Source organism: Muntiacus reevesi, chromosome 3 (assembly GCF_963930625.1).
Source record: "Muntiacus reevesi chromosome 3, mMunRee1.1, whole genome shotgun sequence".
In the NCBI taxonomy this organism is placed as follows: Eukaryota; Metazoa; Chordata; class Mammalia; order Artiodactyla; family Cervidae; genus Muntiacus; species Muntiacus reevesi.
Genome location: NC_089251.1, coordinates 137,974,672 through 138,001,116, shown reverse-complemented (window position 1 = coordinate 138,001,116; position 26,445 = coordinate 137,974,672). Strand labels below are relative to the sequence as shown.

The 26,445-nt window shown below is 35.4% G+C and overlaps 1 protein-coding gene across 2 annotated transcripts; it reads right to left on the bottom strand.

Annotated features, from left to right (window-relative positions):
- Positions 1-2,748: 2,748 nt before the first annotated feature.
- On the bottom strand, positions 2,749-25,739 carry MYL1 (myosin light chain 1). 2 transcript variants are annotated; one of them, XM_065930650.1, is made up of 7 exons: positions 25,469-25,739; positions 12,514-12,541; positions 8,215-8,358; positions 6,298-6,471; positions 5,772-5,849; positions 3,905-3,947; positions 2,749-3,065 (listed from the first exon to the last, which is right to left on the bottom strand). In XM_065930650.1, exons 1-6 carry the CDS (start codon positions 25,589-25,591, stop codon positions 3,919-3,921), a joined length of 576 nt encoding a protein of 191 aa, XP_065786722.1. In that variant the 5' UTR covers positions 25,592-25,739; the 3' UTR covers positions 2,749-3,065; positions 3,905-3,918. The 2 variants fall into 2 exon arrangements, with proteins under 2 accessions (XP_065786722.1, XP_065786723.1); XM_065930651.1 differs by lacking the exons at positions 12,514-12,541; positions 25,469-25,739 and adding exons at positions 12,796-12,820; positions 13,554-13,666.
- Positions 25,740-26,445: the final 706 nt, after the last annotated feature.

The following is a 26,445-nucleotide window of genomic DNA, read 5'->3' as shown; positions in this document are numbered from 1 at the left end:
GGAGTGGGGGCATTGTTTCCAGAAGTGGCATGCTCCATTTTTGTGTAGATTCCTTGACTCTGGAGGAGAACCAGACTGTGAGGTCTACAGTGTGAGGTATAGGACATGGGCAACAGTGGCCCTAACCAAAGAGTGGTTGCGCCTCTCAGTGTCGTGGTAAAAGCAGACCCTGGCCAGTCACAGTGTAGGAGCTGGCAAGTGAAGAACAAAGTAGGGTAGAGCTAGTACTTTTTCCTACCATAAATTAATGAATAGCTGAAAAAAATGTATCTTGATATGAAGTTTCTGGAAAAATTCTCAGCAGGTGCTTTAAACCCATCCCCCTTCCTTTTGCACTGCCTCTTCTTAGCCTGGGGCTCCCTCGTCAAACTGTAAAATTGAGATCATTGCTTGAATTATTCCATTGTTTTGCTCTTCCTTGGTTTCAAGAGAGTATAACTCTTTAGTTTGGATTCCAGATCCTTGCTGTTTAATTTCTTTGTTTTTTTGACTTGGTTTGTTAACTAAATCTTTGGATTCATAATTTTTCTCTCAATTAGAATTTAAAGGAAGATATTTTTCCTTTACTCTTTTAAGTTTCAAGGTATATTTGCCACTGTGGGAAAAAAACAACAACAACATGTAAATCCAGTCAGAGAAAAAGATGACAAGAGTTATTTTGGATATAATGTTGCTTGAGAAAAATAAAATTTTATTTCCCTAATTTGACAATAATTGTTTATTTCATTCATAAAGGAGAAAAATTAAGTTCTTGTGTGCTGTTTTAAATATACTTTAAGGGGAAAAATTAACACATAATGTTATATTACATTAATATATGTCAGGAAGGTAACTTGAACATAGTTAAAAAACAAACTTGAAAATATTTGCTTTGCTGTGCAGGCTTTTCAACAGTTATTTTTAAAGACTGAGGAATTAAGCACCTGTCACTTTTGCCAGCTGGTGTGGATGTTAAGAATTACTCTCACTCTCTTGCCCGCTACTCTATTTTGCACCTGCTACAACTTGAGTCATGGGCATCTCACACATGGTAATTTAATAAGGCTAGGTCCCATGACAGTATATTTGATATTATCCCATGGGGAGTTAAAGCAGTTTTATAAGGTCTTGAGGGAAAAATATTAAATATCAAGCTTGAGAACTAAACATTCAGTGCCTTGTAGACATCACATTTTTCTAATTGAAAAATGTTAAAGGAGTGTCCAAGTTGAGAAATTTAGCCACATGTTCCAAAACAAAAATGAGCCTTTTAGGATTGAATTATTTGTACCAATTGACTTCTTTACATGCTGACTTTTGTAATTTTTAAAAACACATTTTATTTCCTGATGTAACAACCAAATATGAGTGTGTACTGAGAGCTTTCCGTTCAGTATGTATTCATGAGTCACATAGGGCTATTTTAATTAATTAAAATGAGATACAATTAAAAATTCAGTTCTGCAGTCACACTTGCCACATTTCAAGGTCTCAGTCACCAGATGCGGCTAGCAGTTACCATACAAGACAATATAGATACAGATTTCCATTTTTACTGACGTTTCTGTGGGGTAGTGCTGTGTTAAATTTCCAATTCCTGGTCTGAGGCTAACTTGACCTTAGAGATCTTGAGGCCATAGTAAATTCTCCTTAGAAAAATGATTGCAATGTCCCAGCCTTATCTTGGCTACAGAAACGTAGGTCAAGTTTAAAGCTGAGGGCTACTGAAATCTGAGTGACATTTGCTAAATAAAGGAGCATGATGACCTGAAGTGCCCGATGTCAGGACAAAGCTGTTCCAGCTTCCAAAAATGTATAGGCAGGCAGGTACTTTTCAGAGATTTTAAAATCCCATATATCTTAGAGAGATTTCTTTAAAGAGTGGGAAAAATATTTATCATTTCATCTTTTCTAAATATCCAACTACTAACTTGCAAATTCTGCTTCTGTTCTTAAAATAAATAAAGTGATAGGATGTAATAGGATGAATAAGTTTACACTGTGAACTTATCTATCAATTGATCTTACTATTCAAAGCATGTGTTAAAAGATGGAACCAAGATTTTGGGACACGGACATACAAAGTAGGAGATAGGATATTAATAGATAGAGCTCTTGAGTAAGAGTGTTGTTCCCAGAGAGGTTTTTATAAGTAACAGCTGAAAGGTCACTTTAAAATTTATCCTTGAAGACATTCAGTGAGATAGATCAAGAGCTTATTAGAATTTTCCAATAGGCCAGATTGTCACTAGAAGTGAAATAGTTCAAGCTATGTATACAATGATTTACACAAAGCTGAAGAAACGTGCTTTCACTTAAATTGACTGGACGTTATTGTTTAGTTGCCGAGTCGTGTCTGACTCTTTTGAGACCCCATAGACTGTAGCCCGCCAGGCTCCTCTGTCCGTGGGATTTGCTAGGCAAGAATACTGGGGTAAGTTGCCACTTCCTTCTCCAGGGTACCTTCCCAACCTAGGGATTGAATCCACATCTACTGCTTGCCATATGGATTCTTTAACACTGAGCCGCCTGGGAAGGCCAAATTGCCTGTGTAATTTATATTAAACGATCTTTATCTGAATTTCCTCAGTTTTCTATTTTGCTTTTTCAATAATATATGATTTTCATTATTATTTAGTTTGTCATTACTCTATAGACTGTGATTGTTCTCTTAAAATTTTATAATTCATCAACATTAAGAAAAGAACTGGGACTTTGAAAAATTAATTTCTCTAAGCAGGAAGATAAAAATGCAATGCAACTTGAACATTCCAGACTGACGAAAATTATTTATTGATTTATTATTTTAAGGATGCTCTTTGACCCATGGTAGAAAATAAAGAGTAGGGCTTGGATCTGAGATTGTCAATATCTCACCATTATTGTCTAGATCAGCAGACACTTGGTTTGTGTGGTATGAATATAATTCAGAGAGAAACATAAAATGTATAAAAATTCATGGAGTCCTTCAGTTCAGAATAGTACAAATGGTTTTGTTTTTCTAAATGATGGCAAACAGATTTGGACAGTTAGTCATGGGTGTTCTTAAAATAAGGTTCAGCCAGTCTTCATAAACAATGCTTGATCTAGAAAGGAAAAGGGAAAAAGAGTTAGATGTTGATTGCATCTTTTCAGAGAGAAAATGGGAAATAATGGGAAGGAAATAATGTAAAGTGAAAAAGAAGAAAAAAGCACAAAATGAACATCAATTCCAAGGGATGGCATTTCCTTGCTGCACAAACCTGGTTTCAAGTGCTGCACTTTGGACTATGATATGCTTTTCTAGAGCAGTAATTATTAAAGGTGACTTTAATACAGTTTAGAGTTATTCAAAGAACCTAGGATAATGCTTTTATTATTCTTATGTTCGAATTAAATTAATTAACTACTCTCTGGTTTCTTGACTCTCCACTGCATTATTATAGTGCAGATGAAGATATGGTCTATTTGTTGTTGTTAGTTTCTAGGTCGTTTCTGACTCCTTCGTGACTCCATGGATGATAACCTGCCTGGCTCCTGTGTCCATGGGATTTTCCAGGTAAGAATTATGGAGTATGGTACCATTTCATTTTCTACAGGATCTTCCTGACTCAGGGATTGAACCCACATCTCCTGCATTGGCAGATGGGGTATTTACCACTGAGCCACCAGGGAAGCCTTGATATGGTCTACAAATGGAAGCAAAAACCTCAAAAGTTTTTGCTTGTACACTTATACAAAAATAATCTATTTCTAAATAACCCATCTCAAAGAGAGTTATCATAATATAATGCATTAATATTAATATAATATCAATTATATTAAAGTGTTCTGGTTAATATGAATGATCCTTTATTCTATCTATTAATAACTAATATGAACAACTCTTTACATTAAATATAATATTGAGAAAGCCTTATATTTTAAACAGGGAACAGATAGATACCTTGAGAGCTCCATTTAGTTAGACATGATGTGCTTGACAAAAGCTGTAGGGATAATACAGTTTAGAGTTAGAAAAGAGTCAAATTTAATAAAAGAGCAGTATGGTAAGTTAATTCTAATTATTCTAAGCTGTAACTCTAGAGTTTATTTATTTAAACTCTGTATATCCCACTATTCTTAATACTAGATTTATGGCTTTCCCCCTGATTTTGTAAGTTTAGCTTTTTAAGTGTTACATTCACATGGTTAAATGTTTTTCTTGAAAGTATGAAAGAGTTTATAACAAAAAATGTTCCTCACCACTGTCTCCTAGTTCCTCTTTATAGCTAAGTGGGTGGAGTTATTATGCTTGCTTAGCAAGCATACAGGGGTGGGTTGCCTTTCCTCTCTTCAGGGGGTCTTCACAACCCAGGGATCGAACCCGGGTCTCCCACATTGCAGGCAGATTCTTTACCATCTAAACCACAAGGGAATCCCTCCCCAACAAAAATATACGTTATATAACCTTTTTTACACAAATGGTGGCAGTTCTACAAACCCTTTTGCTCTTATTTCTCTCACTGCATAACATACTGTCTTAGAAATACTACCATAACCATAAGTAAGGGTGTCCTTGTTCTTTTTAGAGCTGTGGGGAATTTCATTGTGTAGATGTACCAAAATCTATCTGATGCATTCTATATTGTTGGACATTGTTCTTTGTTGTCATTGTTTAATTGCTAATTGTGTCTGATTCTTTGTGACCCTATGGACAGTTGCCTGCCAGGCTCCTCTGTTCATGGAATGCTCCAGGCAAGAAAACTGGAGTGGGTTGCTATTCCTTCTCCAGGTGACCTTCCCACTTATGGCAGTAACTGAATGTAAAATGTTGTTTATAGGAAAAAGTAAAGTTTAGCCAAGCTTGTCAGTGCAGATATGCTTGGCTGAGTATTTTCTTTTTCTCCTATCCTTTCCTGTCCTCTTCTCTCCTTTCCATTTCTTTTCTCTCCCTTTTTCTCCCCTCTGTGTTTCTTTTCTTACTTTATCCAAGTTATCAGACTTTGTAAGTCCATATTGCCATCAAAGCTATCAGCATAGTTTATTGAGATGTGGTGAGATTAGTCTTTTTGGGAGGGTGGATAAGTTTCTCAGTTATATTGCAACATTTCAAATTTACAAGTTATATCATGCAGTTTTATCTTGTATCTTTATTTTGGGTGTTGCATTGCTTTTCAAACCCTCTGGGTGAAGTTGCCTTAAACTGGTGGCAGGAAATAGATAATTGGATACTATGAGATCAATTTCATTTAAGCAAGAACTCTAGATAAGGAGAACTAAATTTTAGCACCAGCTTTGCTAATAATGATGTGACCTTCACTAAGTAATTAAACATCTTCGGCACTCAGATTCCTCATTTTTATCACTGCTTGCTGTAAAGGATTTTGTGATATCTCCAACTTTAATATTCAATAATTAATATTAAATTTAATATTAAAATTTATTCTGACACAAACGCTGCCTTACAGAGGTGCTGTGAAGCTCTAATAAGATGGCTGATTTGTGTTGATATATGGCAGAAACGAATACAATCTTGTAAAGCAATTTTCCTCCAATTAAAATTTTTTAAAGGATCTAATAAAAAAGTAAAAACACATTTTAATCTGTGTAACAATGCACGAAAATGTTAAAACCCACTGAAATCAATGTATAAAGTCAGATTCTTACAAGATATCTTTTTAGGGTTATTGTGTAATTGGTTGATAATAAATAATGTGTGTATATTCAATAAGAAAGTAGAGAAAAATAAGTTGTTTTAAACTCAAAAGGCATCCGCCATCAACCCAATCAGTTCAGAGTTGCTGTAACCACCAGATCACGTGAAATGATACCTTCGTAGTTGATGCAGCCATTGGAGTCTTCTTGACCTGCCATCAGGGCTTCCACTTCTTCTTCCTTCATCTTTTCACCTGATGAAACAAAACTCTTTGTTCAAGAAGAAAGCCAGAGAATATTCTCAAAATTCCACCCTAAGTGATAAGATTTGGACTCCTGGCGACCTCTTGTAGGAAGACACCAAGACTTTCCTGTTCCTTTGCAGGAAGTTTGCCTATAAACTGTTTTTGAATAAATGAATTAAATTCACAATATACCTGATCATCCACACTCTATCCTGTAAGAACTACAATGCCATATGTTACTTATTCATAACCAATAATTCAAATTATTAAGACCATTTCCCCCAAACTCACTGACATTGAGGCTAATTGAAATGGTCATTAACTTTTGACTATTCCTTTTCATCTTCCCTTTGTAGTCTTTCCCCCTACTTATTTTGGTTATAACATGATTCCCCTAAGTCATGCTCCTTCCTACATACTCTGTCCTACTAAGTCCCCTGAAATGAATTTTTCTTACCTAGTGTGGCTAGAACATGACGAAGTTCAGCACCCATGACAGTGCCATTGCCTTCCTTGTCGAAGACACGCAGACCCTCAACAAAGTCTTCATAAGTGCCCTGGTCCTTGTTGTTGGAAATAGCTTGCAACATGGGCAGGAATTGTTCAAACTCAATTTTCTTGGCATTCATCTCTGAAAGAAATTGCAATTTGGAGAGTTATCAGCTGTCATAAAGTGCCACCACTGAGTTACAAATTAAGCTTGAACGTTCACTCTGGATCATCAGAAAGATCTTCATAGAGCTTAAATTTCAGTTGGTAAATGGCTGCTGACAGAAAGTTTGTAATAAAGAATAGCATGACCTCTGGAGTCCTGGTGCTTGAACTTTTATCCTTAATTCACCATTTACAAATATGTGATCATGGGCAAGTTTCTTAAACTCTTTGTGCCTCAACTTTTTAATCTTCAAAAGAGATACTTTGTAGTGCTTTGTGAACATTAAATGAGGTAATAATGCACAGTCTATTACAAACTGAGTGCTTGACCAGTGTTAGCTACTATTTTATTAGTATTGTTAATTAATAAATACTGATGAATACTAGGGAAGCAATATAGAAATATACTGATAACAAACCTATTGGCATATAAATATAGCAAAAACTAGCTGAACTTTAATATGTATTCCACCATTGTTTGAGTTTTTGCAGAGCTTTCAATTTCTTTACATTTTAATTTAAAAATAAGAAGCCTATGAGAAGAATGTGTGTGTGTTAAATACTTTGTGATCTCCTGACTTTGTGGTTTTAGAAGTCTGGAGATGATAAGAATTTCTTTAGTAACCTTCTGACAAGGTAAATGGTATTTATAGCAAAAGTATAAAACAGACTAATCAGATGTACACAAATGGATAAAGTTACGTACCCATAAAGCAAAACTCCATTTACCAGTCTTTCCTCATAGTGTAGAAATCTAGTACATTGAGTAATATAGAGAAAATTAAATTTGAATGCTGACTAAATGAACATTTATCTAATAAGTCTATTAAATACAGAAGTTTGATAAGTTAGAAAATGACATTTAAGAATGAATTTGGCTAACTGAGCTCTTACTTTACCTGATGCTCTCAGGTACTTTTTGAATGTATTATGTGGACATTTTTGTCCAAAGGAAATAATAATTTGAGGAAAATTCCTGCAGGCTGATTTAGAGGTAGTTTTTTTTTTTCTTAATCAAATATTTTTTCTTTTGTAACAAAGGAACATAGTCTTTTCTAGAAAAAAAGAAATTGCCTTTCCAGCCTTATTTTCCATATGGTAAAGATAAACTGAGATATTGACTTGAAAAAAAACTTCAGTTTTGTATCTTCTGTTTTCTTCAGAGTGGTATTTTCCAACAGACTACTATACTTTGCCATGAACCATGGGATTAGAAAAAATTTCCTTGTTCTTGACTAAGGACTAGATTACTCTACCCAGAAATGACCTCTGCAGTTTTGCAACTTATATATTTCACTAGCTTTTGCCTTAGGATTTTCCTTGGGCAACTGAATGCAGGCTTTGGCTTAAGATTTTTAATTCTTTTTAGAATTTTTTATTAAGGTATCATTTATCTATTCTAAATTAAGATAGCCAAGTTTCCTTTAAGATGGTCACAGAAGCATGGTTATATTTAGATAGCATGATGATGATGATATTAGCATTAGGTATTATTTCCTTTCATTAATATGAAGTTATGCTTACGAATTCTCAAAGGAAGGTTAATTTATCTTATGGAGGAAAAAACTGATACTAAATAGCCAAGAAACACAGTTACTGTCAGAAATAAATTAAATCCTATTCTATGGAACTTGCTTCTCAATAACTCTCTCTATTATACACACACACACTCCCACACATGCACACACACTCCCAGTTTCTTGGAAAAACATGTGATTACCTTCATTGCTGGGGTTTCCCAGCACCTTCTTGACCTCTGCATTGGTGGGATTTGTGCCCAGAGCCCGAAGGACATCACCAACCTGGCTTAAGGTGATCTTGCATTCACCTGTTCTGTCAAACAGGAGAAATGCCTCCTTGAATTCTGCAAGAAGCAAGAAACATTTGGTTGGTTTTTTTCTGCCTCTAACTTATAAAGGAACCCAAACTTCGTCAAGGATCCAGTTCAAACTCTCCTCTATTTTATAACTTTTGCCAGTCTCTTCGGTTGCTATCTTTGGAATTTCCCTTTTCTGAGCTCAATGTCAACCCTCTTTTGACAGTTCTTTTTGGGACTGTTTTAAAGCAGCATTTCAAATTTTAAGTCATATGTTATTATTTATTAGATATGCAAATTGAGAATCCTCATCATATTTGTTCATATCTCCTTCATCTGCCTTGGAAACAGGACTGGGTTAAGAAATTCTGATGCCTGGCGAAATCTTAAGAATTCCTCATAAAATCCCTCATATAATTAACAAAGTTAATAAAATTTCAATAAAACAGACATTTAACTGGGGTTGTGTCATGTGAGGTTAACCTAAATTTCTCAAGTTATATAGAAAAACTTCTCTTGAGGTATAAACTCCCTAGACTCTCTTCTTAACTAATTGTCTTCAGGAGTAACTTCATTTTTCAGGGAAATTTTAGAAAGATGACACAAATCTCTAAGTCCTCTGGTGTCCTTTAACCACCGATGCTTGACTTTAATAGGCTCCTAGTGTAACAGAGTCAGAAGGAAGCATATTTATTTGAATCTATTGCTATAGTGATTGCTTTAAACTTTATTTTTTTCAGGTACTACATATGATAACATGTTGCTATGTTAGTTTTATCATGCAGATACATATTTTAATTTAAAATTTTATGGAGATAATTGTAGATTCACGTGTCATTTTATGAAATACAAGGAGATCTCTTAAATACTCTGGGGGAAAATACTATTTCCCCAATGGTAGCATTTTTCAAAATTATAGTATATGATATATATACACTATATATATGTGTGTATATGATCATAACCAGAATATTCACATAACCAGAATATTCACATGGATAGAGTCCACTTATTTTACTCAGATTTCCCTAGTTTTACTTGTATTCATGTGTGTATGTAAGTACACATTTTAAAAGTGTTGTCTGTTTTTGTAACAGTCTCTCTGTTGGTTGTGTGCGTGTGTGCTAAGTCGCTTCAGTCTTGGCCAACTCTTTGTGACACTATGGACTGTAACCCGTCAGGCTCCTCTGTCCATGGGATTCTCTAAGCAAGAATACAGGAGTGGGTTGTCTTGCCCTCCTCCAGGGGATCTTCCCCACACAGGGATTGAACCCACATCCCTTATGTCTCCTGCACTAGCAGGCAAGTTTTTTTTTTTTTCCTTTTACCACTAGTCCCATCTGGGAAGCCCCACTCTGTGACTTACTTGCCCTAAATTTGGTCACTTTCCTTCCATATAATTGGTTTTGCCTTTCATGATTACATTAACACAAAATTAAGAAGTGCACACCAAAAAGACAGAAAGAGGTGCTACTATGGATTTAGGAGCAAATACAGACATTTTAATTGAAACAACAAAGCTAAATTAAATCAATTTTTCTGGCAAACCTAAAAGTACTGATGGTGATCTGTTGGAGTTTAATACCAACACTCAAAAACTCATTTGTGAATGAGCTGGTAGAGGTGAAAGCATTCTTTTTCGGCCATTAGTGGCCTCAGATCAAGAAATACTATCTAGGTAGATGACTCAGAAAAATATCTTAACTATCCCTTCATCCTCTAATCCAAGACTACTAGACATTAAATTCACAATCAACTATAGATCTTGTTACCACTCTTTGCTGAAATGTCCCCCTCAAATTTTATGCAAATTGATCTCACGGATCATTTCCTTTACCTAAAAGACATGCTGTAGGTCCTGTGGGGTCATCAGTCAAATATAATTTTTCATCTTTCTAAGGGAATTGTGAAACTGAACTGCTCTTATTACTGGTTCCAGCCTTTCAAGCAGATTGCTCAGAGGGCTCCCTATTATCCTGGTCAGATGCTGATATAGAAATAGGGTTTTATGGGCTGTAATAGAATCTCTTTGACATTAACTCTTTTGTTGATTTAAAGGCCAAGAACAGAAAGATATTGCTCTTCTTACCTCAGATTTTTAAAGCTTAGTTATTCCCTTGAAGAGTCTAAAACATGGGTTAGCCAATGACTGTCTACAGGCTGGCCACCTCTTTTTGTAAATAAAGTTTGACTGGAATATAGCCATGCCCATTCATCTATGTATTGGCCATGACTGTTTTCATACCTCAGGGACAGAATTGAGTTGTTTCCACAGAGACTGCAGTGCCAACAAAGGCTTAAATATTTACTATTTTGCCCTCTAGGAAAAAATTTGCCAGCCCTTAGTCTAGAACAACACTGTTCTAGGATTTTTTGTGATGATTGAAAATGTTCTGCATCCAGGCTTCCCAAAAGGGTAGTAGCTACCAGCTGCGCATGGCTCTTGAGCATTAAAATATGACTAGTGCAAAGCAGAAAGTAGATTTTTAAATGCATTTATTTTTACTTAATTACAGGTTAAATTTAAAAAGCCACATGTGGCTAGCGGCAACTTTTCTGGATGGCACAGGACTTACACCTTTAGAGTGCTATAATTTTCTGGTGTTCTTGTCTTTATTCTGAACTTGTGATACATTCAAATAGAGCAGCTGTGAGAAAAGCTAATCATTGGAGGAGGAAACAAACAAAGTATGCTTTTATTTACTTCTTAAAACATAAGATTTCCTTTTAATTTAAAAGTCTCTCAAAGGGTTTTTAAGTCTTCTATTGCTTGGTTCTACCATAGTTTGACAGTCATAATGACACTGTAAGTTAGATATTTGAGAGGACTGGGATATAGGAGCAGATATTGTAGCAGCATCATTAGTTAAAATAGATTAAAAATCAAGCAAACCATAGCAGAATTGCCAACTGTTTTCAAAGAAAAACTAGTCCTTTTAGTACAATGTCAAATGATCTTGAGCTGAGTCATTAAATCATCTAATGTGTCTACATGAAGGCATTGACCATGAAATATATATATTTATGTCTGTACTATAGCAAATATCCTTTGATTTTCTTTCCTTTTATGAAATATTTTAACTGATGTCCAAATGTGAAATATTTTTGACACTCAAGAAGAAGCTGAAAAATGTTGACACCTTTAGGTATAGAACGGAGTATAATTATAATTTTATACTTATGAGTATTTTCACAATTTTTTATATTATACATTATAAAATACATAATATACACATACTTATTTTTATGGCCAATATTTCTATGATATTACATAACTAAAATTTTATCATTTTATTCCATTCTTTCTATAAATGTATTTTTGTCTCAATTTATTTAAGTATGTGACTCTTTTCCATAAAACATTCTGTCCTACACTTTCCAGTAAAAAAACAAGATTCATAGGCCATGGGATCACTTTGATCTAAAGACCTGAAGAAGAAACAATGAAAGTGTTAGTGAAACTATTCAGATTCTTTTGAATCTCCAGAGCCAAAGTATTGTAATTAGAAACAGTTTCTATGAAATAAATTCCTAATTAATTCAGCTAGCTGTGATTTTGATGCTATCACTAATTCTTTGGATCTTTGAGTCAGTCTCAACATCTCTCTGGGTGCCTGTCCTGCATCTCTAAAGATGGACTAGGAAATGTCTAAGGTTCCTTCCACATTTTTTTTTTTTTTTAATAAATCATTTCCCTCTATATCTCTGAATGTAGTTTCCCCCTAAATCCACTTCACCTCTATTTCTCTCAGCTCACTGTGATGCCCATTGAAATCATGTGTATTTGGTAACTGGGCAGTTTTATAATCAATTTTATTTTCTAAAGTGAACAATTTAGACCTGCCAAATTTCTATGTAGGCATTTGATTAACAAATCAGCCATCCAAAATCCATATCCTTTTTGGGGGTATGTGTATGATATTACCTACTGTATCAAATTAGTTCTATTTAGAAATCAGTGAATACAAGGAATTATTTCATGGTGTTTAGCTTTTGTTTGCTTAAACCTTTGATTACTGATTATAGATGAAGGGTTCATGTTGAGAGAATTTATGTTTAGAGGGATTGAGAGCATTTATATTTAGAGTGACAGCACCAGTGGGGATAATTAGAAAGAACTAATCTCATCTCAAGGGAGTTGGTTTTCTCACATGCCATCTTTATGAGTGTGCACATATTAACAACTATATCGTTTAAACTTACCATCCTGCTGTTGCTTAGAGAACTCGATCTGTTAGAAAGAAAGTAACCATAAAGAATATTTTAACCAAACAAAATTGTCCTGATTTTTAAAATGTATCCAAGCTCATTCCCTGAGTGATCTTCAAAGTAAGCTCAAAAAGTATGCCTACTTTTCAGAGTTCAGGCATAGCTTGGATACTCACAGTTCGAGCCACACAGTAACATGCTTTGGAGGTGAGTATTATTTCAGAAACTGAGCAGTGCTCTGCCTGCCTCTGAAGTAGAGAAGCTCATTTCACTTACCAGCAATCTGCTCAGCACTGAAGGACTGCAATGGCGAGAGAGAGGAAGAAAGAAAGAAACAACTAGTACTCTTTCAAATGCATTGACAGAAGGGAGCGCTCTCTGCTCTGAGGTTTTTAGGAAGCCATGTAGGTGTCAGAGAATAAGAAGTTTGCCTTAGGATACTTTTGAATCTAGGAAAAATAAAAAGCTATTGCAAAACATAGTTAGGGAATATCTCTCTGTATCTTAACCCATGAGTCAATAATTTAACAAATGTTAAATCAAATTCTTCCTGGAACAGTATCATATCTATGGTGCATTTAAGATATGTCTAGTATAGATACACTGTATTAAGAACTACAGACACACTGCATTAAAAAGATCACTTTAAGTCTTTCTTCTATTTAACCAGTATGTTTTACCCAATGCATCAAAAGTAGTTTATTTAATTTTAGTTATCAGCATCATTGGGCTGTTTTTTTAAGGTGCAATATTTTGCTATAATTGCAGGTTCCCCCCCCGCCCCCAATTTAGATATAATAAACCTTAGGAGATATAAAAAGTTGGTGAAGCATAAAGTACTTCTTTTGCAAGTAAGATGTATTTCTCTAGTTGGCATAATAGCTTGAATTAATCTCATCCAGCCTCAACACACCTGGATAAAAGCCAAAAGTAGATTCTACAGACTCACACTGAGTATGTTCTCTCTTCAATTTCATTCCTATCTCCTATCATATCTGCCTATAAATTACAAATAGTTTTCTTGTAGGACCCACCATGATGGAGCTGCTGGGCTGCAGACAGTGGCGAAGCTGAAGAGTGAGTTGAGGGCCGCTCCAGTCCCTGAGTGGGTCCTGCCTTGCTGAGGCTGCCTTTTATTTCTGGAGAAGCCGTGACCTCACAACTAGCATCAGGTTCCAAAGAGAAGTAGCCACTCCTCTTGGAGGGTTTTTTAACTTTCTTAGGGCAAAGGGAAGGAGAGATCTGTACCCTGAGGTCTATTTTTAGGAAATCAGAACCTAAGAGTAGATGGCCATGATAGACCAATGCCTATCAGTACTTTTATGGTCTTTAACCCTGAGATAGTCTCTTGGAGTGTCTTCCTTGAAGAAGATTCTCATTTGTTCAGTGGCAGAGGGGCTCAGAATTTCTCGAAAGACTCCGGCTGACCCCTTCTCTTAGTGAATTATGGACTTTGCAAGCTTTAAGTCAGCAGTTTGGGTATAAATGGAATTTACTGGATGGGACTGGTTTGGAGTTTCAAATGGCAACTGCTATAGAAGGAAGAGCCTCTGGAGCTCTTTCCCCTTTGGTAAAGTTCAGAGGACTTGAAAGGAACACACACATGCCATGTGCTTCTTAAGGTCCTACCAAGTGAAAATCTGGTCAGGTTTTTTTTTTGTGAAATCTCCAACTAAAGACCATTCTTTTGCACACTGTACTCTCAGAAGTATAGAATTCATTTAAGCCAGGGATGGTTTTAATCTCCATTTTTAGTATTCTTCCTTAGTGTTCTTATCTTAGGGGTAGGTATTAGATTCCTTCCTTGTTTCTCTTTAGGAGAAGGAAATGGCAACCCACTCCAGTATTCTTGCCTGGAAAATTCCATGGACAGAGGAGCCTGGCAGACCACAGTCCATGGGGTCGCAAAGAGTCGGACACAACTGAGTGACTGAGCATTCACTGTTCTCTTTATGGTGGCTGATTAGTCATATTTCTTGAATTTATGAAATTCTTCTAGGAGGGAAAGCTGATGGGCCATTTTGTGTTCTTTTCCCCTCTCATTCTATACATATTCTTTTAAAATTTATAAATGTTGCTTACTTTCTTACTAGAACTTGCTGTTTTCCTTTCTGTCATGTCAAGCATTTTGTGACTCAGTCACCAGACTGAGAACCAAAAGAAGCCAAAGTAAAGACTATGAAATGCAAAGTTTTAATTTAGAATTTTAAAGGTGTCCATAGGATTGGTATTAAGTTTTCATGGCAGCTTACCAGAAAATGGGTAATTTTCTATTTCCTATGCTTCCTAGAATGATATTGGAAAAAGATCAGTCTAGATGTCCACTAAAGCTCAGACATGTTTGTCAGTTTTCTATATACTTAAAACAGCTCAAAGGCATAACAAATGTTAGAGATAAATTCCAATTTAAGTACTGTTTTAGCAACTATTTTTAAGAGAATGATCACGAAAAGCATAGTCTCCCTCTGCTAGACAGCTATATACTTTGCAACTTTCCCCCAAGCCATTTGGAAAGAAATCAACGTTTAAGTGTATGTCTTTTTTTTTGTCCAAAGTCTGCAAGTAGTGAAGAAAATCTCATAGAATCTGAGTCCCAAAATGAGATTGAAAATATAACTTAAACAGTATTAGAAGCCATATAAACATATTTTCATGAATAGATTGACATTTTGAAAGGTTGTTGGGAAATAGAAGTTAATAGAAACATTTAAATCCTTTGAATCATTAGGGAAAAAGAAAGAGAGGGACCAAGGTGGAAATTTGTCCCCTTTGATAACTAATTTGGAGTCTCATGATTTTTGATGCACAAATTAAAGCCATTGCAGCAGACCATCTTTCTTTTCTTTAGATTTAGGTACTGTGTCATTAAATCTGAATTGCCCTATGATCAGTATTGAAAACTATCATATTCTTTAGTAAATCATCAAAGGTACCCTATATAATGCCCATCATATACCCTACATAATGCTCATTTTCTTTTTTTCAGATAGAAAAATAAGTCCTTGAATACATATAAAATACAAAGTGTGTAAAATCTGTCATGTAAACTGCAAAGTCATTTTGCTGTATAATAGCTGTATTTATGTTATAAACAAGTTATTCATAGCCACTTGTATACTATGTAAAGGTTTATTATTTATTAAAATACAATGGAGGCAGTTATCACACTATTTCACTCTAGTTTTTAGCCCATATATTTATCACATAGAGAATGAGAGTTTGATTTTTTTAATGCTTATTGAGGAAGGTAAACATTTAAAAAAGCTATTGACAATGGTGGAGAAGGCTACAGTCTAGTCTAGTCTAGTCTAGAGAATAAACTGTAGTTTAAAAGTCAAAAGATCTAGACACTTGCCTCGTACAATAAATGGAAGATGATATTTATTCTCTGGTACAATTTTACACTTTGATAAATGGTTAAAACTTTCACTTATATCTCTTCCTAGGTGTTATAATGATGAAGTAATCAATCCTTTGCACAAAGGCATGATATGAATACAATATGTCAGCTGATTTTGGACTCAATTTGCTATGGCATCATTTTATTATGAAAGTTAGATTTAAGTCTCTTCTATCTGGAATGTTCTCCTGTCATCTCTGATTCTTGGAAATTAATTATCCTTCAAAACCCTTGAAAGAACCTTTTCTATTTGTCTAACTCCTTTCTCCCACTTCACTATGTTTGACCTTCTTGACTGTAAACTTCTGGGAAGCACAGGCTGCTACTGGAGACCAGATCCTTTGGTCCATGTTGTGAACCTGTGAGCCAACCTCTCCCCCCTGGAGTGCTGGCCCTGCTTTATTCTTAGATTGTGTCCCCCATAATCCTATACAATACCTTGTCTACATTAGATACATAACAGAATTTTCATTAAATTAAAATCTTTAGAACAGGGACTTTCCAGATGGGGTTAGTGGTGAAGAATCTGCCTGCCAATGCAGGAGGCCTGGGTTTGATCGCTGGGTCAGGAAGATCCCCTGGAGAAGGAAACAGCAACCATCTCCAGCATTCTTGCCTGGAGAATCCCATGGGCGGAGGAGCCTGGCGGGCTGCAGTCCATGGGGTCGCGAAGAGTCAGACACGACTGAAGAGACTTAGCACATAACACATAACACAACAGGTGTACAGTAAGTTCCTCCTTCAAACTTGTTTCCTCCTCTAGAATATTATCTTCCTGGAGGGGAGAGACCTTGTCAGTTCCTTTAAAGAGCTTACATTCTAGAGGAGGGGACACTCATGGACTCATTCTCCTTTGGTACTGCATCTCCAGCACCTGGAACTGCCAGGCACATAGTTAGTAGGCATGCTTATTTAAAATTATTGATGTCATGTGCATGTGTGCACGCTAAATCACTCCAAGCATCTTTGACTCTTTGCAACTCTACAGACTGTAAGCCGGCCAGGCTCCTCTGTCCATAGATTCTCCAGGCAAGAATATTGGAGTGGGTTGCCATGCCCTTCTCCAGGGGATCTTCCTGACCCAGGGAATGAACCTGCATCTCCTGCGTATCCTGCACTGCAGGCAGATTCTTTCCTGCTGAGCCAAAGGGAAGCCCTTATTGATGTATATGCCTTTATATTTCTGGAACATTTCTTTAGATTTTATATAAATGTTATGATCAGGACTTCTAATTGACCATTCCCTGTTTTTTTAAAGTGGTTATTTTTTTTCATTTTAGTCTACATGCTAAAATGACTTGGTAAGATAACTACATTCTACGTTTTTATGATTCATGTAGTAAACAGTATTGGATTTAGATATGTAGTAGACAAGATACTAGTACTAAAAAAGATTTTTATTGCAATGTTTTCAGATTGTTTCTCACTTTGAGAAATATTTTTCTAATAGTGATCATGAGGTTTGGTTAACTGATTAAAGACAAGACAAAGATGCTGGTATATAGAAAGAGTTGATTTATAGGAAAAATATTAACATGCATTTACTCAAACAGGCTGTCGGACTGATGCATGTTAATCTTTAGTTTAATACAAAGAGCTATAATTAAAGATGATCTGGGAGATGTTGAGTTGCTGAGGGCTAATACCCTAAGAAGGAACATAGACTGCAGTTTTTAAAGAGCGTAATCATCACTGCTAGATACAAAGGAGAATGACTGGTGAGGTTAAGCAAAGACTTTACTCTAACCACTTTTCAATCTAGAAAACGTTGCATGTTCATTGATTTAATGCCTGGGAGGGAGAACAAAGACCTGGATGTAAGCAAAACCTAACAAAAACTTAATTATTTTTACTCCAACCTCAGAGTTATGAGGAATTATTGTAAAAGGCAGGCAGAAGTACCATTTTGGAACTCTTCAGAGTTTTGTGCTTCAGAACAGCTCACTTAATTTATTTTTTTGCACTTTTTATTTCAACAAAGGATATATTTAGCCTGGTGACTCTAATATGGTGTAAAAAGGAGAAATTAAGAGCAATGAGAATACAGTACCACCCTGAGTTGTCTAATATGAGAGGAGAGATGGCTATATTGGATAAATTGATCTGAACAGAAGAAGAAATGAGTAATTCTATGCTTAGGGTGCCTAGACTAGTCACCTGAATTCACTCACATTAGAGCAAAGTCTGGATTATTAAAACGATACATTTTAGGCCTACAGGAATTAACAGAATTTTAAGTGAATTTTAATAAAAGTTTTAAAATGTGACCTAAGCCTGTACTTTGGATTTCTCATCAGCTTTCTCATTGTCAACATTTGATAAAGAAATCTAAGATTTCATGAGTTGCTCCTGTTCTGCTTTGTGCATCTGTGTTTAGTTTAATTAAAAATCCAAGTTGTGTTTATGTTCTTTCCTTCCTTTTTTTATTTTTAAAATGAGAGCATTAGAATAAAAGTCTTTGTGCTTGTATTTTAAGGAATTATATCCTTCCTCTTTTTATTTTTAAAATGAGAGCATTAGAATAAAAGTCTTTGTGCTTGTATTTTAAGGAATTATAAGTATCTTCTTTTTTCTGCTTTTCTGGAGTAGAACTTCTTTTAGTGACAACAGGGATATATGAATACTGACATTATTATTTTGGAGATTTCAGGTCTTTCAATAGGGTGGAAAAAGACCTAGCTGGGGCTTGAGGTATTCAAAATTTTGTGCCGGTGCTTCTGTAATGAATCATGTCTTTTGATTATCTTCTCTTATCTGGGTTATCAGTTCAGTTCAGTTCAGTCACTCAGTCGTGTCCACTCTTTGGTACCCCACGGACTGCAGCACGCCAGGCCTCCCTGTCCATCGCCAACTCCTGGAGCCTACTCAAACTCATGTCCATCGCATTGGTGATGCCATCTAACCATCTCATCCTCTGTCGTCCCCTTCTCCTCCTGCCTTCAATCTTTTTCAGCATCAGGGTCTTTTCCAATGAGTCGATTCTTCGCATCAGGTGGCCACAGTATTGGGGCTTCAGCTTCAACATCAGTCCTTCCAATGAATATTCAGGACTGATTTCCTTTAGAATCGACTGGTTGGATCTTCTTGCAGTCCAAGGGACTCTCAAGAGTCTTCTCCAACACCACAGTTCAAAAGCATCAATTCTTCGGTGCTCAGCTTTCTTTATAGTCCAACTCTCACATCCATACATGACTAGTGGAAAAACCGTAGCTTTGACTAGACAGACCTTTGTTGGTAAAGTAATGTTTCTGGGTTATAGCTTCCTCAAATAAGAAATCTTATTCTGCATGGTTTCTAGGATTGCTTGTGGTTCTATAATGTTTTGAGTTTTTCATCCTTTTCTCAGTAGCATCTACAGCAAGTCGCTGTAGAACTACATGGATAAAAGTTGCCTAAACATTTGATATATTACTTTGAACCAGTTTAGATAAAGAGGAGTTGAGCAAAACAAAATTTCATAACACTGTTCTAATGAGTATTTTATATCTTACTTATATCAGAAGATGGTATATCGTTGGGTACTTAACTAGGTACAAAGAACCTCACTTGCCACAGTGAAAGGAAGAAGGTCAAGTTGAATAAGATGTAGTTTTATCTTAAGGAAAAAATTTTCTGCTCTGGCTTCAATTCACTGTTATTGATTTATGATCAAGAGGACAAGAGTTTATCATCTATATAATTCACATTTTCACCAGTATCATGGAAGCCATTACTACTTATATACTGCAACTTTTGCCTTCCAGATTCTGATTTGGGAGGAGAAACAAACTGTAGAGCTTGATGGAGGAACAAATTATAGAAGATCTCCTTTTCATACAAAAAGTATTCTAGGATGAAGAGAAGAAGAAAAAAATGTGTAGTATCAGCAGACTAAATATAATCCTTGCCACAATTTCCATGAGTCAGATGGTGCTTAATGCTGGGTAATTATGGAAAGGCTTCTAAAGACAACCTGCCAGGGGGCTCATTCGCAGCACTGAAATGTCGAGAGGCTAAATTTGGCTCTGTCACTCTGTGGCCTTCTTCTCTTGCAAAAATTTCATTATCTTTAAAATTAAAAGTGCTATTCACTAATAATTGGTGAACATTCCTATTCTTTTCCAAAACTACCTTTACTTTGCAAAGACATAATCCAGTTAAATATTATTTAAAATATAATTTCAGACAGAGTTACAGAATGCTGTTTAATATTTTCTCACTCCACTCCACCTGCTCTCTTTTTTTACAGGGTAGATATTTCAAAGTGGAAACTTGATACCAATACTTAGTGATAGTCTCAAATAATTTTTGATTTGTTTCTGAAGTTATAATCATGCCCCAAATAGATGAATATTGCAACTGGTTGGCATTAAGTTTGCATTAAAAGGCCAGGGTAAAATAAGACAGAGTCTTAAAATTATATGAAGAAAAATAACTTACATCTTCACATATTCCTTCTAATTAGAAATTGACTATATGTCTTCTTTCCCTCTTTCTTTACCTCAGACTAGTTACTATTTAATCATTATACATGTGGCATTATGTTTCTTTATATCACCCCAAAGAATATTTGGCTGAGATTTCTAGTTATTTGTAAACAAAATATAAACCCATACTGTTCTTAGAATATTAGTCTGATGTCAAACTTTGCATGTCAGGTTTGATATAAGTGCATGTTTAATTAAACAAAAGCAAAATTATTTTAAAATTCAATAAGTTTCCCTACTTTTAACAACATTTAAATATACTTTGGTATATTTTTTCCAGCTTTACTGAAATATGATTGACTTATAATATTGCATAAGTTTAAAGTGTACAACATGATGATTTAACATGTAAAGATTTTGATGATTACCACATAAGTTTAGTTGGTTAACATAGCCATCATATTACATAGTTATCTTTGTGGTGAAAGCCACAAATTTTGTTCTCTTAACAATTTTCAAGTATACAATATGACACTGTTAGCCATAGTCATTATATTGTACTTTAGATCCTCAGAACTCAGTAATCTTTTAACTGCACGTTTGTACCCTCTGATAATATTCACTCTTTTCTCCCATCCCCACCCCACCCTGGCAATTACCAGTCTACTCTCATAACAGCATTTTTAGTACCCATGTTCCATTTATAACTATTTACAGGAAGCTGGACCAAAGTGACTAGGGTGCCTTTCTCGGATCCTAATATCTCACCTTCCATCTGTAAATGAGAACACCCAACCTGTCAGCAACAGGTGCTAAGATAAGGGAAAGCTGAGGAAAACAGAACAGTAATGAATTGCCAAGATGAAAGGTCTCGATGAATTAACCCTAACCCTAACCCTAACCCTAACCCTAACCCCCTCCCCTGGCTGCGGAGGGCTGTGCTGGGTAACATGAGTCACTCTTAACACTGATCACTCTTACCCTCATCCTTAAGAGCAAAAAAGTCTCCTTTTCACATTCTTGGAAACAGCAACTTACCCTTTATAACAGGAGGTAGTTTAGGAAATGGTTAATACAGTTGATTCTGGATTTATCCTGGTAGGTTATATCCTAGATCTATCACATACTTGTTATTTGAACATGGGCTTGACACTGAACCTCATTTAGGCTCCGTTTCTTGCAAAATGTAGCTAAAAACAACCTGAGTGTAATGTTTTGACTATTAAATATTATAATTAGGCACAAAATAAATTCATAATAAATATTGATTATTAAAAGAGCTTTATAATATTCAAACCTTTTCACAAGCTATGAGCTCATTATTTTTCCAACAATTCTAAGTGGAACTGGGTTTGTATTAGCTTTGTTAGGGAAAGTTGCTCAGTCGTGTCCAACTCTTTGCAACCCCATGGACTATAGTCCATGGAATTCTCCAGGCCAGAATACTGGAGTGGTAGCCTTTCCCTACTCCAGGGGATCTTCCCAACCCAGGGATTGAACCTGGGTCTCCCGCATTGCAGGTGGATTCTTTACCAGCTGAGCCACAAGGGAAGTCCTAGCTTTGTTAGGGATGAGAAAAAATAACTTATAGATTAACAACAACAATCCTATACCTGGACCAGAATAAGTCAGATGTTGCAATGAATACATAATATTTGCCTCCACTGAATACTCATCAGTAAATAGATACATTTATTGGGAATGCTATATTTCCACCTTGTCCGTTAAAGTAAAAGTTTTAAGTCTTCTCAAACACATGGTCAATTGTTGCTGTGAGATTTGCTATTGATGAGTTTCTGTCAATGCATTCTGTACCTTTGCAACTTTTTTTTTTAATGTTGCCCGCAGTATATTGTCAGGGATGACCTGACTGAGTGAAGACAACAACAAGAATTAAAATTTAAGCAGCACAATGACACATATTCAAAGTCTCATCACCTCAGAGCAATCCTGACATACCAGCTAAGGCATGCATCATGCAAAAAATTTGCTTAAAGCGAAGATTTTTTAAAACCTAGGCAAATGATCATCGCATTGCTTATCTACTTCTGTTATTTCATTTGGTTGTAGTTTTGGGCAACAGGTGTTAAATCTTATTTATATTTGCAGTTAAACTCATGGTGGGTTTCACTTCCTACCCTTGCAATTCTGTCAGGTGATGTTCTAAAGTATCACTCTCTGAAAGCACAAGAATGCTTAGAACCACTCAGGACAATAGCTTTAATGCTCAGTTGTCAGCATAGCTGTGTGTTTGAAAAGGATACTCATAGAAAATCCATGGGGCAAGGGCATATCAGGTAAGCTATCCCTCAGAAAATATCAAAGGTTTACTGTCAGAGCAACCAAAGAAATGCCCTAAACAAATAACCAATAAAATGGGAAATCAGGTTGGAAAATACATTTAAATTGATAAAACCAGTTCATATTGTTCACAGTTTATGGAGAGTCAAATATATGGCTAGTAACATAACCGGGATAGTATTGAGGGATTAAATAGTGTGATTGTTATGTTATATTACACAAAGATAGTTCCACTTAAACTTCAGCCCTACTCAAAGTATAAAGAACAGCTAGATTTCTAATCTTATATGATTTATGAAAGACAGTGTAAAATCCAATTAAGTTTTTTTCCTTTATCAAGTTTTCAGAAAGTTAATGAATGCATATAATAGCTCTATTAATTTTTTAAAGTTCATTTTTTCTGCTTGAAAAAAGTTTATAACTTATATGAGGTTATATATCTAGAAATATCATTGAATGATTAAAAGCATCATAATATGAAATGTTTTAGTGCACATCTTAATTAGTCTTTTTACTTATTGAGATGAAATTATATTTTGTAAATTTTTCAAGTTGCATCATATTCTTTGGCTATATTATCATATGTATAAATATGCACTGATTTCATATTGTTGAATACATATCATTAAAGCCATTTAAATTCTTTTACAAAAATATGTTTCAATTCTGTTTTTTCTTTTTTCTCTTTCTATTAAGAATGAGCTCTCTGAATGAAAGATAATTTTTTTTCATTTTTTCATTTAACGTCCCTTTTTGGTTTATGTCCCTTATTAAAATCCATCACCTCTCTCATTCTACAATGAAATAGTGAAGATGGAGTATATCCTATATCCTATCCTTACAGAGACTCTCTAGGAGAATTTCTTTTCTTTTTTATCTTTGTACTAGCTCACGGTAGCATTAATTCAAGATACAGATGAAAAGATAAAGCAGTTTTCAAGATACAGAAAAGCATCACTTCTTGGCTATGAAGAAGCAATCAGTTTAATTTTTGGATTTAAAAAGTGATTCCTTACTTGTCTTTTCTTGGAGACTTTTCCCTGACAAACTAAAATTTTATTTATTTACTTATTCTTACACAGTTCCTTGGGGAAGAAAATTAGTGCCTGTTTTCATTACTGGGATGCTTCATTTTCTCTTTAAGAAGGCACATTTTCTCCTTTCCAAATGCTTGTAGTCCCAGATACAAAAGGGTGATATTGTCTTATAAATCACAATAAATATAAAGAGGAATTGCTTTGACAGTGATTCATATCTTTAGTGTTAAAATAAAATGGAGAGTCAAGGAATAGAGGCAGTTGAAATTTTTGTAGTGTCTGTAATCTTGCTTATTGTCTAATGCAGTCAGTGTGAATGTATAAGATACATTAACTAGTATTGCTAGAGAGGAAAAATTTGATTTTCTCCTAATGAACTGTATGCATACAGTCCTCAAGATAGAAAAACATTTATTGGAAGACATAACATTCATTTCTTCTCCTAAGTGGATATTCATTAAGAATAGTTCCTAACCAATATTAGATTCTAAGATGAACTTTTTCCAAATGTGACTTCAGTGACTTACAAACTCAAGATAAAATATCTATGATGAACTAATTCTACTTTGAAATATAAAATTTCATGTTTAACTGGACTACTGTAAAAATTTTAAATATATTTACTTAATATTTTCACATACATTTAAGGGTAATCTAATTCAATATTTATGTCAAAATATTTTAAATATCTACAATTTTACTAAAATAGTCAATGAATTATTTATTTATAGGTTAGCTTGACTGTTGCAGGTAAGCAACATATTAAATACTAACAAGGATTAAATTAGCAAAATTCAGATTTATTAAGCATAGAGCTTTTGGCTTCAGTAAAATGATCACCTCCTAGGCACTTTCAGCCACTAGTTTTCCATATAAGGCAGGGTTCCCTTGATGAAGATTTTCAAACTGTCATTTGGACCAATCAGAGCCCAGTGAATGAAGAGACAGTGCACATTTGATAGGTCACATCACTGAGAAGTAGCAGGCACATCCATAGCATCATTTTTCCAAAAGCAGATAATCTTTCATCAGTTGAGAACTTTGATCACAGCAAAGTGTTGACACAAAAATCAATCACATTCTCCTTAGTTCAAGATCAGTATGCAAGGAAGAGCTCAAAGCCATATAACTAACAAGTTTTACAACATTGGTGGTAGGGGGGTTAGTTTCATTTAGAAACAACTCACATTCTGCATTAAATGCTGTATATAAATAAGCAAGATGACAGTTATAGTCACTGAAACACTTGAGTGCATAGTTGTCTGCACTGAGATCTCATTTAGTGTTGTATCAAATTTTATTAAGCAAAGCTGAAGGGGGAATTAACCCGAGTTGCAAAAATCTCTTTTTCAGATGAAATAAAGCAGCTGTCAAGCAGCTAGGACAACTGGGTCATCAGCTGTTTTTAAACTTTTGGAAACATGTAGGGATTAAAACTTTCTTTTTAATGTAGCTTTAAGGAAGAGTTCCAGTTTCCAGAGATTTTACTTAAAAAAAGAAACCATTGGTTTAAATGTTTGTAAAACATAGACTTTGACAATTGAGGGGAAAAAAGACACAGAAAACAAAGAGTACAGCAAATACAGGTTTCAAATATAATGCCATACTCATGATAATTTTACTGAAATTATCTGCTACAGTTTTGTTCTGAATTTTTTAAAATCAGGATTCTCCTCTACCCAGATCTATCAGTTTGCTTAGTAATTCCATTCCTCTCAATGAAAAACATGCCCCTCTTCAAGTCCCTAGTGTTTCCCCCTCTTAAGAGATGTTTCAGTGACCGAACAGTCCACCCTTTTTGTTACCTTGATGGCAGAGAGGTCAATCTTCTCTTCTTTGGGTGGAGCAGGTGCAGGCGCTGGGGCAGGGGCCGGGGCCGGGGCGGGGGCAGCAGCAGCAGGTTTCTTTACATCCTTCTTTGGTGCCATTTTGTTTAAAAGGATGGGTTCGAAAAAAAGAGAGAGAAGGAGCACCTCCAAAAGAACCTGTCAAAGTGATTCTTGGAAGAGGAGTGGTGGTTCGGTTGATCCACAGCCCAGTATCTTGAAGGTGGACCCACAGTGTTAAACAGTATAAGGGCATGCATATATATTTCACTTAGTGCCTAACAGAATCTTGACACTTGGGGCTGGATTGGACAGTTCCCTAGTCCAGGGGGATGGCATTCCGGCTCAGACTATAAATGGAATCAAAAGGGTCAGGGCTTCATCAATTTTTTTTAACTCCTCTTGCTTTCCACCCCACCCCCACCACCTCCATATATAAAGGAGAAAGAAGTATGACAAAGCCAGCCAGCTTTAGATCCTTTGGTGACAGTAAAGTAGATTGACTGATACTTTCTCTTCATAGAATTACAGTTCTGCTGAAGTTGTAAATCATTTTTCCCCCCATGCCTAGGAAACTTTAGTGAAGGATTTGGTTTCAACTTGGAATTCTGGCAGAGAGTATCACCAACTTTCACCCAGCTTCTTTGCGCATGCTCCTCCTCCCTTGCCACAGTTTGCAAGAAAATGTTTGTCAGCAAAGAGGTAGTGGTGTTTAAAAATAAAAAGCAGACGTATAAGGAAAGCCTATTAAGTCTTAAAGTGACTTCCCTTCTAGGGAGCACACACTCTGACTCCCTTTCTCTTAAACTGTGGTGAACAGTATGCTAAAAAGAATAATTCACAGCTCCCTCTTTTTTCTATAATGAAAAATATCAAAAGGGGTGGAAATAACAGGAAGATTTACCCTCTTGCCAAACACTTTTTGTAAGACTAAAGTAACTTTCAATCACAGTAGA

Bases quoted from the DNA above. Each gene is read 5' to 3' on its own strand.
- MYL1 (XM_065930650.1), bottom strand. From the start codon at position 25,591: ATGGCACCAAAGAAGGATGTAAAGAAACCTGCTGCTGCTGCCCCCGCC. The intron at 6,472-8,214 runs GTAATCACATGT...AATTTCTTTCAG, and splicing joins GGGAAACCCCAGCAATGAAG to AGATGAATGCCAAGAAAATT. The intron at 5,850-6,297 runs GTAAGAAAAATT...TTGTTTCATCAG, and splicing joins TCATGTTCTAGCCACACTAG to GTGAAAAGATGAAGGAAGAA.